This window comes from Ursus maritimus, unplaced genomic scaffold (assembly GCF_017311325.1).
Source record: "Ursus maritimus isolate PB19 unplaced genomic scaffold, ASM1731132v1 scaffold_1, whole genome shotgun sequence".
Taxonomy (NCBI): Eukaryota; Metazoa; Chordata; class Mammalia; order Carnivora; family Ursidae; genus Ursus; species Ursus maritimus.
Window position 1 is genome coordinate 90,387,761 of NW_024423343.1, and position 20,335 is coordinate 90,408,095.

Below are 20,335 nucleotides of genomic sequence, written 5' to 3' on the forward strand. Positions count from 1 at the left end.
TGAAGACAAATGAGTTCACAAAATAAGTCATCTTAGAACTACTAGGATAATTTAAACTATTAATTTTTACAAAGCACCTCTGGGTAGCTGGGTGTAATAATACAGGGCCAGAGAGCCCAGAAACTTGGCTCCCCGCTAACTAGCCATGTAACTTCATAAGTTGTTTACCATATGCAGGTCTTACTTCATTCTTTACAGCTAAGACCCTTCTTTAATAATAAACATCTTCATTTCCACTTGCCTGGGAAATATAAAAGTCTGAGATTGAGTGTGGTAGTACTGATTCACTATAATTGAAGTTATTTGACCTATAAACCAACTTATGCCTACCTTAGAATTGGAATACAGGGTGCCTGGGTGGCTCAGCTGGTTAAGCATGTGCCTTTGCTCAGGTCATGATCCTGGGGTCCGAGGATTGAGTCCCGCGTAGGGTTCCCTGCTCTGCAGGGAGCCTGCTTCTCCCTCTGCCACTCTCTCTCTCTTTCTCTCTCAGGAATAAATAAATAAAATCTTAAAAAAAAAAAAAAAAAAGGAATTGGAATACAGAGGGGTACCTGGGTGACTCAGTGGGTTAAGCATCCAACTCTTGATCTCAGCTCAGGTCTCCATCTCAGGATCCAGAGTTCAAGCCCCATGCTGGGCTCCATGCTGGTCACAGAGACTACATTAAAAAGAAAAAAAAGAATTGGAATACGGATTTTTATTATGAAAAGGGGGGTTAGTATTTTTAAAACAACTTACATAATTTATGCTTTTTGGATGCTATTTTGATTTAACTGGCAAATATGTGGTTTCTTATGTTTGGGAATTTTCAATTCTTTGCCTCAATGAATTGTATATTTAATTTACATCATTGATGCACTTTATGTTGGTGCATTACTTGAAAAACTAGTGTGTAGCAACTTTATAGTCTATCCTTTTTTTTAAACTAATCTTTTATTACACCTTTCCCAAGATTTACAAATTATTCATTTGAATATGGGTGGTTATGTAGATCTGTGGGGCACACTTCTCATTGAGTCTTGTAAGATTCAACAAATTATTTTTGACAGCCAGAAGGCTAACAGATTTGCTGTTTTTACTATAAACTTTTAATACTCAAGTTTCTAGAAGTGTTAAAATTTTAATAGTTTTTGTTGATATTAGTATATGTAAATATGCAAAAAAGAAAAGCTTAAAATAATGTCTTTTTCACCATTATTGATTTGGGTGGGGGGAGCGGAGGGTAGATACAAATAAAATGGGAATGGTTTTGAAAAATACAAGCTGATGACTACCTAAAATTGTAATTGTCATCACCTGGCTTTCATCCAACTCCCAGGTTTATCCCTACTATTAACAAGTAACAATCAGCGTATATTCATGTATAGGATTTCTTAACATATTCTAGGCCTTTACTGTGACAGGCTAGTTTGGTAGAAGCACTCTGAGGGACTTAAGTATGTAGTACCTAAAATAATTTGAAATAAAAGGTAAAAACCACTGTTAGTACAAAGGTTATGCTGTTAACCTTCCATCATTATCTTGGATGTATTGAGTGGATTATATGAATAATGATAGGATACTCTTCAGTGACCTCTGTTAACTAACGACATATATTTCTTAGATGAAAGGCCGTGGAAGGAACCCCCTGCCCACACACACACCCCTGGACTTTTATTGCATGTGAAATATTATTTTTAATATTCAAGAAACAAAAAAATGTTTAAGAAACAATCTGTAATTAAAATTCAGTGTAGTGACGGCCCTTCCTTTATCTTGCCAAGCTTTCTAGCATCTAGCATGAATTTTATACTTACTGGAATGCAGGGCATCAGTCTGATATACAGCCAAAGAACAGCAATATTATTAATTAATATTGTTTATAATATTTATAATTTATAATATAATTTATATTTATATAATATTTATAATTTGTAATATAAACGAATAATTAAATATTCCTGTACACTAGTATGAAGCTGCAAAATGCCATACTTGCACTTTGTCCCTTGATCCTCACAGCAGCACTATGAGGTATAGACACTTTTTTTTATGTCTTCATTTTTACAGCTGAGGAAATTGAAATTTAAATACTAAGTGTAAGGTCTCTGACTCTAGGACTCATATTCCTCCTATGTCATCCTGTTTCTCTGAGATAGTCTAATGATAGTAGTTCAAAGCCCTCTATAATATATAGCTCACTTAGAATACAACCTTACTGTCATTGAAATATATTGATGCCTGGGAAATGCTTTCGGCCTCAAAGGAATGCTTTTTGCCTAACCAGTATCTTTTTCTACAGTGTGTAGTTTATTCTGATATATAGTTGATTGATAATGGACAGATAGATAGATACCTGTTTTGTTTCCTGATGGTGATAATGACTTTTAGATACTGCCCGAGTGGAAAACCAAAACTGGTGAAAAATAATAATTTTGGTTTTAAGCATGACTGATTATAAAGTAATAAAAAATATTTTTATGTTGAGTCATAAGTTAATGCTAAAAACAGTTCCAAAGGAGAAATTAAAATTTTTTTCTAGCCATCATTAATATTAGTGAACTTGTCTCCTCTACCATAAAGCAGTAGTTGCCTTCCTAAGGAGTCACTCCATTGTTAAAAAGCATGCTATTAAAATGGAAACAGTGGGGGTGGGAAAGGGTGGGGGTGGGGAAGAAACTAAAGAGTGTATGTTTGCAAAGATAGTTATTTTTCTTGAATAATTTCAATATGAAAAATATTTGATAGCTATAATTATAAACATGAAACCTAAAATTCAGTAGGCAGATTTAATAACTGCATCTACTTCTGTTTAACCTTTTGTCTTTTTTTCTTATCATCAGCACTGCCACACAGTGCATCTTGCACATTCTTAGCACTCTTGTTGTGAGAAGTAAAACAGAGTCAGTCAACAAAGCAACCATATGGTGTATGCAACTGATGTGGAGAATAAGTCCACAAATTCTGAATATAAAAAAAGAATTTATCGTTTACTAAGATTCTGGACTCAGGAAGGAAATGAAAGAGTTTGGCTGGATAACTGATGCCATTCCTTAACACATCGGCCTTTTGTTACACACTTGTATAAACAAAATCCTTTCCTAGAATTGCTCTGTTGTCAGCAAGGGAGGAGATGTTGGGACATTCACAACATGGTTGACTTTGGGGTTAACTTTTTATAAAGTAGTGCTAATAATCATTCAGTTCTGCTGTAACATAACAGATGTTTCCCTAAAAATCACCGTGTTGTGCAAAATTATGCAATAACCTCAACATTTATATGGAAAATGGGTTAATAGCACAATGGTCAAAAACTTCATCAGTGATGTAGTTTTTTGAAAAGAACCTTATTTTTTTTAATGTAGGTAGAATAGCTTGATACGTGTTGAATGGTTGAGAAATACAAAAATAATACTACAATAAGTGTCACATTTTTATTTTTTTATTGAAGTGTAGTCGACTCAAAGCCATTTTATTTTTCTGGTTGATAGTATTGTATTCCTCTCATTTCAAGTCATCTCACTCTGAATGTCTTTAGGTGTTCATTTGGAATAGCTTGGCCTTAAAATTCCTTACTTCTCCTCCACTAGCTTCACTATTCATTTTAATAACTCACTCCTGTGGCCGCCACTTGGATTTTGCTCCTTAGAACTTGACTTTAAACTCCAGTGGCGATTCTCTCTAACCATTATTTCCAACTTTTTACCTATCCCATGCCTCCTAATCTTCTGTTGGACCTCATCAAAACTTCTGGTCTTTTTGCCAGTCTCCCCTTTTTGTCCTACGTTTTCTGTCCTCTTCTGAACTCATGCAACCCAGTTCCATTCCCAGAACTACCCACACTGCATCCTTACCCGCTGTTCCCCTTTCTTTTGCCCTGTGAATGCTCGACAAACTACCCAGCCCCATAGACTCCTGATGCCATCATCTAACACCGAGGTTAAGGAGTATATTGTGTATTCATGGCACAACAAGTTGATTTTTTTCCTAAGCTGGGCCTAGTGGAATGTATTCTTTTTTTATTATTATGTTCAGTTAGCCACAGTATAGTACATCATTAGTTTTTGATGTCGTGTTCAGTGATTCATTAGTTATGTATAACACCCAGTGCACAATCACTTTATAATGAAAATAGAGTTTTATAGGTGACCCCTGTTTTCATTGTTTCACTGAACTCTTCAGTATCTCATTCCTCTTGATCCTTTGGTTTCTAACTACGATTATAATTAGAAAAGAAAAATTTGGAAAACACTATGACTTCTATTGCTTAATGTATCAGCCTTGTATTATAATTAAAAACAGCACATGAACGACAACATATAAATTCTGGTAGATTCTGTAACTTATTTAAATGAAGCAAAAATCCTTACTTATAGATGTTTTTAGCTTACTTTAGAAATTTGAGGACCAGCGAAGCATGAGGTAATTCAAATGAATATTTACTAATACATTCACTTTGGAAAGGTAGCAGCTTAGTGAGTCAGCTAACCACCCTTTCTGCTAGAATCTTTGGTTCGAAAAATAGCATGCTTAGAAATATGTCCATGAGAAAAAGACCATTTCTAATCCTCAGCTTGTTTTCATTTTGTCTTAGTTCTTATTTGTGAAATGATTGCGATTATCTTTAGAGGAGTGCCTAAGGACTGTTTGTTTATTCTCAAGGTGTTTCCATTTTGAATAGTGTTACCTTAAGAGACTGGACATTTAAAACATGTGAACTCTTACACAACAAAATGGCAGAAATAATGGTATTTATATGTTAATTCCATGAGGCCCTACATTTAACTCTATTCCCTCTGGCCATATACCAGGTGGAAAAAAGCAAAGACTCCACTATTAAAAATATCAAATCAGATAGTTCCAGCTGGGGTTTCCCAATCATTTAAAAGGCAAAATATGAGGTCACTTTTAATATCTTAAGTGGATAACTATCTTAGCATTTACTTTAGATATTAAATCTGAGGTGCTTATTTTTGCCTTACTAACTAGATTGTACAACTAGCAGTTTCTAGCTTTTGAGTGTATTCCTTAAGAGCAACATTGGCACTTAATATGGGGTCAGTTGTTGTCCCCGCTTATCTTTCCTAGGAATATCCAATTCATCAATATACTAATCTGAAAAGTTGACTCACTAATTGGATTTAAGTGCCACAGGACTCTTCAACACATTATTTTAATCAATCTGTTGGAAAGATCAATTTTCTCATGGTTCAATGCATATAAAAATGAAGCAACTAAATGAGTTACATAGGAAGGTTGGCACATCTCATTCCCTAGAGATCTTTAAGAAGAGGTTCTTAATTGTGTATCCAAAATGGTTTGTGGTCCTTAAATGAAATTTGTCTGGAAGCAGGAAGATGGGATACCTATCCAGTCCTGTGTTTCTAGATCTCCATCTTATGTTGACATTAATTTTCTAAAATTAGTGGCTGGTGTTTGAGTTGAGACAAGAAGTAATCTCTTTTTTTCTTTTCAAAATTATTTTTTATTTAGTGCCATTTTGAAGTAATGGACACAGTAGTCTTGTGTTAGTTATGGTTGAGTTTTGTAAAGACAAAATTTTTTCAAAGGCAGCCCTAGAGGCCTTTTTGTATTGACTGCTATTAAGGGGTACAGTGAATATAAACACAGTGTTTCAAGTTTCAAGCTAGAAGGGAAAAGAAAAAGGAGCAGCAAGTTTAAGGTCCATGTGGCTAAGTGATCTGTAATATTTCCTTCAACGGTCTTAGTTCCATTTTTTTCTTATTTAAAAATTTGGAGAAAAAAATGAAGTTTCAAGCTAAAGTTATAGCGACTACTATAAAGGGCTGCAGTTAATTTGAATACCAGTTGTTAAAGTTAAAAATTATATTTTGCTGTTTGTACGTTTGTAACACCCCTCTTCCCACCCAGCATAGAGATGTTTGGATTCTGAAAAAAAAGGCTTTTTCAGACTGTTAGTTAACTAGTGTACATACGTGTTTTATTTTCTTTTTCTTCATATTAGTCATTGTGGTTAAGTGATTTATTGGTAGCTGGTGAGTCACAAGTGTATTTTTCATTCTATGAGTCACCTAGCTGCATATAAGTTTGTGCATTTTCTTTCCTTTCTAGATCTTTCATCTAAAAATAGGTATTTTACTTAGTTGGTAGGTTGAAATTTCAGTTTGCTGCATTAACTTTTAGAATTGTAAAATATCAAAATAATCCTCAAAAGAAATCACTGATTTGGAAAACTTATTTAGCATCTCTGGTCCAGGCACTCTGCTGGGCTTGGGAATACCATGACACGTGTATCACATAAGGAACTTAATTTGGGGAGAGGGCAAAATAGATGAACAACTGCGTGCAGAGACATGCTACAGGGGCTGTGGTAGAAGTGTATGTATATATCACGTACAGTCGAGGCCCAGAGGGAATGGGCATGTGGGTACTCCTTGTCATCATGTGGATAATAAGTTGGTGAATATAGGCTAGGTCGTTATACTGCTGTAGATTGCAGCTCTTTGAAAAACTGTATATAGGTGGTTTATACGTCTTTGTTGGAGTGATATACTTATCTATATACTACCTATTGGAGGAGAAATAGAACTTCTGTATTCGGTCCTGTCCAGTTCAACATCTGTATTAAAAACTTTGATAAAGATGGACTTTTAAAAGTAGATCTAAAATCTGTCAGAAATTCTCAGTTTATGGGATTAATTTCTTTTTTTTTTTTCTTTATTATTAGAGACAGAGAAAGAAGAGTAAGCAGGGGGAGGCACAGAGGGAAAGGGAGAGACTCTCAAGCCGACTCCCCGCTGAGCACGGAGCCCATGCCTGGCTCAATCTCATGATCTGAGCTGAAATCAAGAATCAGACGCTTAATCAGCTGAGCTACCCAGGCACCCTAGGATTAATTTCTAAGTAAAATACAACTTTAATAACATCATACTGTTTAAGGCTGGCAATAATAGCAGGACATCAAGATGCATCAGTGTTACAAGAAGATAGTATGATTCTTGAGCATTTTGAAAACCATTTGTGAAGGGCCTGCTATTTCCAGTTGCTTCACATAAATCATAAAGGAATGTGGCAGCTTGTGAGCCCCTAAGAATGAGAATGTCTTATTTCGGAGTGAGCTGATGATGCATTCTGGAGTATTTAAAATTTGGTGCTAAATTGTGAGTCTGGAACAGAACGAACAGTCTAGTGCAGTAATCAATACATTATCTTACTACTGTATAATCTTAGCCTACTTACTTGACCTCTTGTAGAGTCTCAGTTTTCTCAGCTATAAAGCGGTGGTCATATCTATCTCGTAGGCCTTTGAGAAGTTTAAGTGAAATGGTATATGTGTAAAGCACCTCATGCAGGAACTGGAACATAAATGGAAATTGGTAAGTGATATGGGAATAAAAATGCTTTAGGCTTTGATATATATTAAGATCAGTTTTGTTTGATCTGTAAAAATAAAACTCTTGCTTCTTCATTAAAAAAAATACAGAGGAAAATGAACAAAACTACTGTAGAAGGACAACACAAAATTTATGAAGCATTACATATTTTTTGCAAAGGAGAAAAAATTGGGAGGAGTATAGACCAAATAGTAAACAGTGATTATAGGAAGAAGGGGTTGGGTATATGATGCATTCCATTATGAATTAGCTGTTGGAAAAAAACTGTGTACTAAACCATCTTAAATTCTGCTGTATGGTAAGACTATTCAAAGCCATCTGCAGATTTAGTGCAATCCCTTTCAAAAATCCCAATGGCATTTTTTGCAGAAATAGAAAAACCCATCTTAAAATTCATGTGGACTCTCAAGGGGCCCAGAATAGCCAAAACGGTTTTGGAAAAAAAGAACAATTTGGAGGACTCGCACTCCCTGATTTCAAAACTTCCTACAAAGCTACAGTAATCAAAAGTATGTGGTACTAACATAAGGATAGACATATAAACCAATGGAATAGAAGAGAGAGTCCATAAATAAACCCTGGCTTAAATGGCCAATGGAATTTTGACAAGGGTACCAAGACCTTTTAATGGGGAAAGGATGGTCTTTTCAACAAATGGTGCTGGGAAAACTGGATATCCATATGCCAAAGACCTTACCATACATACACCATATATAAAAATTAACTCAAAATGGATCAATTAACCTGTTAATTGAGCCTGGGTGGCTCAGTTGGTTAAGCTTCTGTGTTTGGCTCAGGTCATGATCCCAGGGTCCTGGGATCCAGTCCCGCATCGAGCTCCTTGCTCAGCAGGGAGCCTTCTTCTGCTCCCCCTGCTTGTGCTCTCTCTCTTTCTCCCTTTCTCTCTCTCTCTCTGACAAATACATAAATAAAATCTTTTAAAAACAAAACAAAAATCGATCAATTACTTAAATATAAGAGCTGAAACTATGAAACTCTTAGAAGAAAACATAGGCCAGAAGCTTTATGACATTGGATTTAGCAGTGATTTCTTAGATATAACACCAAAAGTAGAAGTGACAAAACTAAATCTAGATTAATTTGACTTCATTGAAACTAAAACATTTTATGCATCAAAGGGCACTATCAAGAGAGTGAACAGACAATCCGCAGAATTGGAGAAAATATTTGCAAATCATATATCTGATAAAGGATTAATATCCAGAATATATAAAAACTCTGATAACTTATAACAACAACAACCCCATTCCAAAATGGGCAAGGGACTTGAATAGACATTTCTCCAAAGAAGATATACAGATGGCCAGTAAGCACATGAAAGGATGCTCAACATCACTAGGCATTTGGGAAATGCAAACCAAAACCACAATGAGATATCACTTTATATCCATTAGGATAACTGTTACCCCCCCCTCAAAAGAAAAAGAGAAATAATGAGTGTTAGTGATGTAGAGAAATTGGAACCCTCATGCATTGCTGGTGGGAATGTAAAATGGTACTGCTGCTGTGGAAAACAATATGGCAATTCCTTAAAAAGTTAAACATAAAATTATGATCCAACAATTCCACTTCTAGATAGATACCCAGAAGAGTTGAAAGTAGGGACTCAAACAGATACTGGTATGCTATTGTTCATAGCAGCATTATTCACAATAACCTAAACGGAAAACAACCCAAATATCCATCAACAGATGAATGGTTAAACAAAATGTATTATGTACATATAATGAAATATTATTCCGCCTTAAAAAGAAATGAAGTTCTGATAAAAGCTGTAATATAGATGAACCTTGAAAACTTTATGCCAAGTGAAATAAGTCAGACACAAAAGGACAAATATATAGTTCCACATACCTGAGGTACCTAGAGTAATTAAGTTCTTGGAGACAGAAAGTAGAATAGAGGTTACCAGGAGCTGAGGTGGGGGTGGGGGGAAGTTGGAATGAGTAGAGAGTTAATTATTTAATGAGTACAGAGTTTCTGAGATAATGAAAAAGTTCTAGAAATGGATAGTGGTGGTGGTTGCACAACATTGTGAATGCCACTGAATTATACATCTAATTGTGGTTAAAAAGCTAAGTTGTATGTATTGTATACTTTACCAATAGTAAAATTTCAGCAGCATCTTACAATAAACTTTGATTTCTTGCTCACACATCTGTCAGTCAGCTAGAATTTAGCTCATCTAGGCTTGTTTTGAAGCTGTGGTTTGTGTCCTGGTCTACTCTTTGTGTTTCTCAGCTTCCTTGGACCAACAGCTACTTCAGACATCATATTATGGAGAAAAGCANNNNGAATGCTGAAGGGCAGGTTCAGCTGCACAAGCACATTTCAAGCCTTTACTGGCATCACATCCACTGATTTGTCATTGATAAGCGAGTCATATGGCCAAAGCCAAGAGGCAAAAAATTACCCTCTGTCTTACCTTGAATCTATGGCAAAGGTATGGATGAATACTACTACTATAGGGGGAGCAAAGACTTGAGAGCAAGAATTTAGTGCGCCACAGAGATAAGCTAAGAACTTAAAAAAAAAAGTTTGGCAGCATTGAAGAATAAGGCATTACTCATTAGTACATTATTTGAGACTATGAAGCTTACCTCATTTAAGTACTGAAACTATTCTGACAATTTTAACAGAATCTTTGAAGTCTATTTTATACATTCTTCCTTTTGAAAAACTTTTTTTTTTAATGTCAGAGGGTTATTACTATGAACATCTATTACTATGCTAAGTTACACTGTGGTTCTTTGTCACTTTCCTGTTTATTTTTTGGTATATATTCTTCAGTAGTCAACTCTTAATACTTCTAATAGTGCCTACTTCTAATAGTTCTATTAGACTTCTTTTTTTAGTTTGTTGCTTCTTAGGTAATGTAGATATGAAAATTTATAATCAAGATTGATAAAACTGTGATACTGAAAGTGTCCCTGAGGTAGTTAGTGAGGCCCTGGGTAGCAAACTATATGGCACTCAGGTTGGAAAGATGGGATTTTATTCCTTCAGATAATGGAGTAGTTTGTATTTCTTCCAAGTCGCACATTTTATAATTGAGTTATTCATACATTATTCCATTTGTTCTGGTTTTTAAAAAAGATTTTATTTATTTGAGAGAGAGAGAGAGATCACAAGCAGGGGGGAGGAGTAGAGGGAGAAGCAGACTCCCCACTAAGCAGGGAGCCCAATGCAGGACCTGAGCTGAAGACAGGCACTAAACCAGCTGCACCACCCAGGCACTCCTCCCCCCCTTTTTTTAAACATTTTATTTATTTTGAGAGAGAGCCATTTGTTTAAAAAAAAAAAAAACTGATAGCTAACTCAAAATATTTTTATAAAATATATAAAGGATGCTTTTTACATTTTTTTTAAGGCTTTATTTATTTATTTTAGAGAGCAAGCATGAGCAGGGGAAGGGGGGGCAGAAGGAGAGGGAGAAAGAATCTCAAGCAGACTGAGTGCAGAGCCTGATGTGGGGCCAGATCTTATGACACTGAGATCACAACCTGAGCTGAAATCAAGAGTCGGTTGCCCAACCAACTGACCCACACAGGTGCCCCTACAATTTTATTTTCTAAAGACAGTGTCAGTTAGAAGTAAACTATTAGATTGATTGTTGGTTCCTGGTGGATGACACGAATAGGATAGCCTATTAGGGCATTTTTTAATATCAAGGCTGTAACTAATTTATCTTATTTGTAGAGTGATTATTTATATGTCAGAAGGGTGGTTGGAAAGTAGAAGAGGTGTAAAACACAATACGGTGATAGTGTGTTTTGGGAGGCAATGGTAATAATAAAGATAGCTGACTTAGCTCTTGGAAGATGTGTTTTAATTTACTTCATGCATTTCTTCTACAATCAGATAGTTCCTGGGAGTTCTCTGCTTTTGACCGTGGATTTTTTTTCCTGCTGTATCCTCTAAAAACCCAAGGCTTTTAGTTGTCTGACATAACCCTCTTTCAAAATAGGGGTATAGTGGCATATTAGTTTCAAAATACAAAACTGAAACTTTAACAGGGTCTCTTTATCACAGCAGTCAAACTACAGTATACACACTCCAAAGTTTTAAGCCATCTTAACATACAATATCAGTTAAAATCATATTAATTAGGCTTTTTCTAAAAAGTAAAATTTCATCCTTCTACTAGCAGTAGCTTATTCATGATTCCTATCCCTCTCTTGCATTGACTCTAATTATATACACACATACATAAAACCCTCATTAATGCTTTACTAAAGCTGACTAGCAAGTTCTAGTCTGACCCTTTTTTTCAAATCTGGCTCTTTGTTTTATTTTAATATTATTTGTACCGAATTCATTCATGTCTACAGATAAATAACATTAGCAGGATATAGATGTAGTAATAGAGATACTAGAGCTAAATTATCCAAGGTTTAAAAAAATCATGGAATGGTGTTACTAATATCTAAAGAGACTATTCTGTTAACGGTGTATAGCTGCTAGGTATAATAAGGAGATAATACTGAGATTGGAAGAGCAAATTAATTAATTATAAGTATCCTCTGTATCTGTTTAATTCTCTCTTCTTTCTAATTGATTCAGCAGACTAATTTGTGATAGAAGTCTGTCTTTGGCCCTAGTTTAAGAAATAGGTTGGATTTTCAGAAGTTCCTTTTGTGAGTTGTTTGGTGCTAGAAATGACGTTTAAAATAGTGGCTATTTTTTGTCTAGCTGAACAAGTATTTTATCACAAAATATTACCTAATTAAATAAAAGTACTAAACATAGACTTAGTTACAAGTTTCAGGTCCAGGATAAAAGAAGTCATCTGGTACTTTTGAGGAAAAAAGAAACTTATTTTCTTTAATTGGCCCTTTAGGGCAGAGTGTCAGATCACATCCAGCTTTTTTCTGGAAGGATATAAACTTAGTGGTCAATCATTCAGAGTAGATAACTTGAGTTGGCTTGAAGAGGACTTTCTTATAAGGGTAGGCCTCTTACTAAGGGGATGACCCAAGAGGGCCAGGGTCGCACTATAGTTGGGACAGAACAGGTTACTTGATGAAACACACCGATCAGTAAGGAAAAGAAAGCCTTCCTCTTGGAAAGGTGTGAGCTAATCATAGTATTCTCACATAGCCTGAATCATACACTCAGTTATCAGGTTTACTCATTCAATCAGAAGAGGCAACTGGTAGTTGGAAATCATACTGAAGAATGATTCAGTGACTCTAGATTGCCAGTGTTAGAAAGCCCTTTAACAATATACCACAATAAATTTTGAGTTTCTTCGGTGTACAAGATTTGAGCTAGATATTAGGTATTGGCTCTAGTGCAGGAGACTTATGAGTATAAAAAATATGTATATACCGTTGGGGTTTTTTTTAAAGTTGGTATCAGACATATAGAATTCTAGACAGTGTAGTAAAATGAAATGAAAATTTTTCTTCCTTTCTTCACCACTTTTCACCTCTCCTCATTTTGATCCTTTTCCATCCCTGAGCAAATGTTAATTGAAATGGATTGTGATGTTCTCTTGGGTAAAATAAGCATTGTTGGATTTCTGAAATCTTGTCGAATGGCACCGCAACTACTAAGGACCCAATTCCTCAGCAGAATAAATAGAACTTTTCCTATGAAAATTAAATCTTCTTTTTTCTTCTTTTTTTTTTTTCTTGCTTTTGTTTTGTTTTGTTTTTTTTAGATTCTTGTCATTCATTTTGCAGGATTCTGGGTTGGGACTTAAGCCATGAAAGATTAATATAAAAGTTAACTGGGGCTTATGACACAGCAGATAAACAGGGAGTCCAGAACAGATTTTCTTGATGCATTTTTGCCCTTTCTATTATGCCAGCTGTGTCAGGAGCTCCATTGTCTCCCAGTTACCACTTTTGCGTTTTTCTTCCTTCTTCTCTTTTCACCTCACTTCTGCAGTTCCATTTACCACCTGAGAGTTTTAATTGGTAGTTTAAGATTGATAATTTTGGCCAGTTGAGCTGCCATGACACTGACATCACTCTCCAAGAACTGAAGGTTAAATCTTAATCCTTTTCCACAAATATATTATGATATATTCTGTCAGTATAATAATATACACAGAGGTAGAACTGGTGCATTTTGTATGGGAACCACCATTTTGGATTATACCCTCTCTCCCTTGGTTATATACTAGAGACCAAAAAATAACCAATTAGTGAGCTTAATAAGCTACTTCATAAATTTTACATTTCAGAATTTGAGTGCCTTATGTTCAAAATTCAAGTTTGTTATAAAATTCAACTGCCCAGTTGATCCATTTAGTGTATATTGAGCTTCAGGTAGACATTCTTAAATGGAATTACACAATCCTATACTCGGTCTGCCATAAATCCAATGACAGTTTGTACTTAGAAACTATAGGCGTGGAGGGCTTAATTGTAGCAACCTAATGTCCTTTTATTACCTTGAAATCTTTTCAGTTGACCTTCTTCTATTATTTAATTCCATTACGTACCAGTAATTGCATTTATTGAAGCCCATGCTTCTCCTTATAGGAAATGCTGATCTTTGTAAATTTCAACTATAGGAAGGGAAATGTTCTTTAATAAATAATTGAAAGACTTTTTTCTACTTTTCACAATTCAGTGTTGGTCCTGTTGCCATTTATGTTCAGAGTATTTTATGAATGGTAACTAAATTATGGCATCTAGAAAATCATCTCTTCAAGAAATCTCACAGGGTGTGCTGTGTAATAGCTTATTGTAAGTAGGTTAAATAGACTGGCTTTATCTCAAGTGGCTTACTGTATTAAAAAAGAATTTAATATTTCAGCTTTACTGTTGAAACACCAAATGAATTCTGACACCTCTGATGAGATGATTAAAGTTGGGGATTTTTTCTTTTGACAGCATTAACAAAGAGAGCATCGTAGATGTAGAAGGTGTAGTGAGAAAAGTGAATCAGAAAATTGGAAGCTGTACACAGCAAGACGTAGAGTTACACGTTCAAAAGGTAACTTTCTTTCAAAATATAAAATTGGGTACAGAAATACATTTGAGTGGTTCTTATAACCATTCATATCAAATCTATATGTTCTTAGAGTTGATGTAAAATATTGAGGTTTATAAGTTGATTACTGAATCAATTTGCTTTTGTTCTATAACAGACCACCCCAATACTTAAAACATTTGCCCATTTTCTTTCTTTTCTTTTTTTTTTTTTTAAAGATTTTGTTTATTTATTTGACAGAGATAGAGACAGTCAGCGAGAGAGGGAACACAAGCAGGGGGAGTGGGAGAGGAAGAAGCAGGCTCACAGCAGAGGAGCCTGATGCGGGGCTCGATCCCATAACGCAGGGATCACGCCCTGAGCCGAAGGCAGACGCTTAACCGCTGTGCCACCCAGGCGCCCCTATTTGCCTATTTTCTGTGCATGGGGCAGTTAGAGTCAGCCTATCTGGGATGGCTCATCTGCTCTGCATGACATCATCTGGGCCTACTGATAATTCTGGGACATTTCTCCCTGTGGCCTCTGTTCATCCAGCGGGCTAGCCCAGGCTTACTGACATGGTACCAGAAGGGTTCCCAGCAGTGGAAGAGGAAAGCCGTAGTGTGCAAGCACTTTTCAAACTTCTCCTTGTGCCACATTTGCTAAATATGTCATTGGTCAAAGCAAGTCACATGAAATAACTTAGATTTAAGGGATGGCGAAAGATTCACCTCTTGATGGGAAGAGAGGCAACATCGTTGAAAAAAGACTTGTATACAGGAGCCTGAGGAATTATTAGAGCCATTTTTTTTCAAACAATCTACCATATTCATATAGGGAAAAATATAAAACACATCTAAAAAGCTTTGTTCACTATTATGAGTATATGTTGCTATGAACTTTCTTCTGACAATATACCTCTAAAGGTTGATTAATTATACTAATTCTTAATGATTGTATTTCCTTATAGTCATCATATTTCTGATACTTTATAGAGAAATCAAAAGAGACAAAACTGTGTTGGTCTTACATTCTAGCAATGACCTCCTTTCATATAAGATTTATCCCACATCTATTTTCTTCTCAGACGTAAAAACTGTAAGTGCTCGTTATCATTGACTTTTAAAATACTGTAAGTGAACTCACACATATTTAGTACTTTTGAAATAAGCCTGCAGTTTTGAACCTGCAGTTCTTAGGTCCAGGCCTAGTTTGTATCTACAATATGCATCATTAAATTTCCCTTAAGGAGTAGTCACTTCCTGCCCTCATCCCTGTATGTGTATTTGCTTGTGCGTGAGCATATATAAGATAGAGCAGTCAGGCACACGGACAGATGCAGAAAGGTAGACTCATACCCACTAATTTGAGAGTAAGGTTGTATTTAACTGGAATTGTCATGGGAACTCTTCAAGACTTAGAAAATCTGTTTTTTACTGACCTAACTTGCCAAGTTACTTTTTTTTCCTTTGTGTAAGCTTCATTTCAAACCAACCACACAAAGAAGTGTGTAACCTAGTAAAGGCAAACCAGCCTAAGGGTATGCTGACCAAGTAAAACAACCCCCTATTTTCCAAGTAACATATCTTTTTCAAAACTTCAGTAAGTAAAATTTTAGTGAACAGAGCAGTTAATGTACTTCTAAAATATTCTAATTATCTAGCATTCAATACAATCTTAATGAATGGAAATGATAAATATAAAGCCTAAAGAGCTTACAGACTTTGCCATAATGGAAATAATTATAAAGTATCTGACAAAGTATAAAGTATTATATCTTAAAAAGGATCTTACAGTAAGCACTGACTCTTATCAGTTATTTATTCAGCCAGCAGTTACTGAGTACACACTTTGTGCCAGCACTGTGAAGTATGGGGTGCTCACAACTTAATGAAGTGAATTTCTACTAGTTATAAAAATAGAAGAGGTAGCTGTTCCATTCTACAACTTTGTATTGGAAATCAAGTTTCTATTAACTCATCAAAAGGAAACACTATACTTGAGCATAGAAGGTGGTGACAAATAATTCTACTTTACTATAGGAGGACTGGAGTGTCCTTCTGACACTTAAAGAGTCTGAGCTGAGTGCTAAATGTGATCTACAACTGGAAGAATATAATTTCCTTTCCTGAATTAACTAAATAAGGTCTGTTTCCCTTTCATGCTTTAACAGGTTTTCGAGAAGACATAGTTGGGAATAACTAATAGGGTAACATGTTTTTAAGAGTAGCCAAAAAACCTTAGCTCATTTTTTATGACCTAACTTCATTTTAGCACTAAAATGTGCAATTAATGTGAGTGAATTTAACAAATAAAAAGGAATTTTAACACCATAGAGGAATACCTTCCATGGTAGCTCCAAACCAAGAGAGCAGCAGGAAATGAGATATAACATGTTTGATGAAAGATGGCAAAGAAGGGGTATTTGGAAAAAGAGTGAGAAAAGGGAGTTGACGGACAGCAGAGTTGGGCTGACTTTGGTCCTAGTGGTAGAAATGGCCAAATGCTGTGAACAGTGATAATAACACATTTGTTTAATGGCCCCTTCAAAAGAGCAAAGTGTTTTCATATCCATTACTCCATTTGATTCTTACCTCAGACCTTATTTTACAGAGTAGAATATTGAAGCTCTGAGGTGAAATGATTTGCCTAACAACAGCTTTTATGTGACAAAGCAAGGCCTTAAGCTCAGACCCCTTGACCCCAGTTGGTACTTATTTGTCACACTGGTATGCACATTAGAGTTTACAAAGTATTTTTATATATGTTATCTCATTCAACTTCCAACAACCTAGGGAGGTTGGCAAGAAATACTATGATTCCTGTTTTATAAGTGAAAAAACATGCACATCTTTGTTTGATTTTAGCAAGTAGTTTCAGTTAAGATATATGCAAACATAGCTTCATATTTATGTCAACTGTAGATTTTTTTTTAAGTAAAAGATAACAGGTTTTGTGTGCTTCGTGATATTTTTGGTAATCTTTCACTTTCAGATTTATGTGATCAGTTTGGCTGAACCCCGCCTGCCCCTGCAGCTGGATGATGCCGTTCGGCCTGAAGTGGAAGGAGAAGAGGTTAAAGTTACATTTTTGAAATACTTTGCTTCCTCTGTATGTTTAATTTATAGAACATTGAAAACTTGATGTCCTACTTTTGTATGAAGGGTACCTGTGAAGTAATTTAAGCTTCATTTTTTTATCTAAATTTACTCTTACATCAGCAATTCTCCAACTTCTTGGTCTCAGGATCCCTTTACACTCTTAAAAATAATTTCCCCATAAACTTTTGTTTTTGAATATCTTTATCAATATTTGCAATGTTAGAAATTAGAAAATATTTAGTATGTATTAATACAAGTACCAGTAATATAGATACATGATTATATATGTTAATCCTATAGGAATGATAAAAATAACACATTTTTGAAAAATATTTTCAAAAACAAAAAATAATTTAGTGTCAAGAGTGACATTGTCTTACATACCTACAAATCTTTGTAATGTCTGCTATAATAGACAACAATTAGATTCTCATACCTGCCTCTGCATTCATTCTGTTGTGATAGCACACATCATGAAGCCTTGGGGAAATTCAGTACAGAGTGTGTGTCATTGTGAAAAATAGGTTTGACTTCATGGACTCCCTGAAAGTGTCTTCAGGACCTTCAGTGGTGCCCAGAACATACTTTTGAGAACCACTACTCTGTCAGCTTTTATCTGTTCCTTCAGTCTTTAACTAGCAGGTAAAATCCAGGAATCAGTGAAGGTGCAAGTGGTTAATTCTTCTGATGTCCCAGTAATGAGGCAAGGCTTTGGCGGGGTGGGAGATGGAAAGAAAGCATTAATCTCTGTTCATTTGCATTTCTCTTCTTTCCATCTCTCTTTTAACAACAGCTTCTCTCTGGCCCTGCTTCTTGTTTCTTGGATCCCTGATTTGGGGGTGTAATGTGAACACACATAAGCACACCTGTTCTCACTTAAAAGTAAACATGGCTTCTTAAAAGTGTTTTTGTGTTCTTAAAAAAATGAGTAAAATCTGTTTTTTCATCTTTTTTTAGGAAGGAAGAGCTACTGTTAACCAGGATACAAGATTAGACAACAGAGTCATTGATCTTAGGGTATGCCTCATTTATTTATTAAGTGACATGATTGTGCCGAAATCAAGGTGGGCAGGGACACCACACCTGTCTCAGGCTTATAGAACTAATTGGTATTTGCCTATACGCATGACAATACAAGAAACAATTTACCTTTCGGACTGACCCTTCCCCTAAATATAATTGCAGGCAACAAGGACAGTCAAGTAATAATTCACAGGATATTGACTTGCTTTGTTTTAAAATGACAAAGGAACACGAAGCCAATAAATGGGCTTGCTGCCAGGTGATACCTGCTTTAGACAAGTTAGTAAGTAAAAACATAACCGTTAATATCGCTACAAAATTGTAAAAGAAATTATGTGCACATTTTAGAATGTGGACCAGGTAGAGATTAGTAATTAATGCCTCAATCCTTTGAATTTGATCTGAGCACAGAATTAATAATAAAGAAATAGTTGGCCCTGGTGGTTTATTTAGTAATCTCATAGGTCTTCTGTTTCCCTTTTTGGTTTGGTTGCAAGTGAAAGAGTTCAGTGGTTTCATCATTGTAGTAAAACCAATGTCATCTTTCTTTCTTAATGTTTTGACCACATCTTCCTCCTTAAATATTCTACCTAAAGCTTAAATCCTTTGTCACCTTAAAAGTTCTTTCCAACTTTCTGCAATCATATGGGTCTACCTTTATTATACACTCATATGTCTCCCCTGAGTATTTGCTTTTTTGTCACTTTTCCTTTTCCATTTTAATTTGTAGTCTATAGAAAAGGTGAAAAGGCTATAACAATAATCAAAAGTCCTCTTGATACTGCCTAGAAACCTCAGGTTTTTCATAATTTTGACCACAGTAGATAGACATCATACTCTTTTTGCCCATGCTATTTATTCACACAAGTTATTGGTTGTGCCTGTAGAATTTGGCCCCAAAGTATTTTTCTTTGGCATCATTTTTTTTATTATTATTATTTACTTAAGTTCATCCCCACTGTTGAAAAGTGGGGATTTACACATTAAATCTAGATGGCTTTTCTCAAAAAGTTGGAGGTGAATCTGGCAGTACTGTGGCATGGCCACATTAGCTAGCACTCCGGATAGGGCATTATGTCCTCTGCTATGCCCTGCGCAACCCAGGAAGTATCATTCATTTATTCCATTTATGTTATTTGTCTGGCCCTTGTAAGCGTTCACGTTGTTTTTTTTAAGATTTATTTGTTTATTTGGGGGGCGCCTGGGTGGCTCAGTCGTTAAGCGTCTGCCTTCGGCTCAGGGCGTGATCCTGGCGTTATGGGATCGAGCCCCACATCAGGCTCCTCCGCTATGAGCCTGCTTCTTCCTCTCCCATTCGCCCTGCTTGTGTTCCCTCTCTCGCTGGCTGTCTCTATCTCTGTCAAATAAATAAATAAAATCTTTTTAAAAAAAAAAAGATTTATTTATTTGGGCAAGAAAGAGCACACACGCGTGCATGCATACACAAGCAGGGGAGAAGGGCAAAGGGAGAGGGACAGAGAGAATCTCAAGCCGACTCCCCGTTGAGCTCTGAGCTTGGAGCCTGATGCAAGGCTTGATCTCATGACCCTGAGATCATGACTGGAGTGGAAATCAAGAGTCTGACACTTAATGGACTGAGCCACCCAGGTTCCCCTAAGTGTTCACATTTTTAACCCCTACTTTGACTTCACGTTTTGGGAAGCATTGTGTACTTGAAATCTTTTAAGCATCTTAGTTTATGTCTAAACTACTCTCTAATCTTTTATGAGACTCTCAGCAAAGTCGAATTGGAGATGTTGGAGATTTTAAAGAGCAAAATTGCCATTCTCCTATAATAAGAAAAATTCCAAGATATATCCTTATACTAATTGTCATATAACCTAACTTTTCTCTCATATAATGAATTGTTTTCTTTGTGAACTTCCCATTCAGATGGCCTGATTA

At 35.7% G+C, this 20,335-nt stretch overlaps 1 protein-coding gene across 1 annotated transcript in view; it reads left to right on the forward strand.

Moving 5' to 3' along the window:
• Positions 1-20,335, forward strand: part of DARS1 (aspartyl-tRNA synthetase 1) — a 57,944-nt gene that overhangs the window by 23,128 nt on the left and 14,481 nt on the right. The window contains exons 5-7 of the mRNA XM_008695860.2: positions 14,228-14,330; positions 17,301-17,381; positions 18,365-18,424. Of these exons, the coding sequence (XP_008694082.1) occupies positions 14,228-14,330; positions 17,301-17,381; positions 18,365-18,424 (244 nt within the window). The remainder of the gene's footprint in view (positions 1-14,227; positions 14,331-17,300; positions 17,382-18,364; positions 18,425-20,335) is intronic.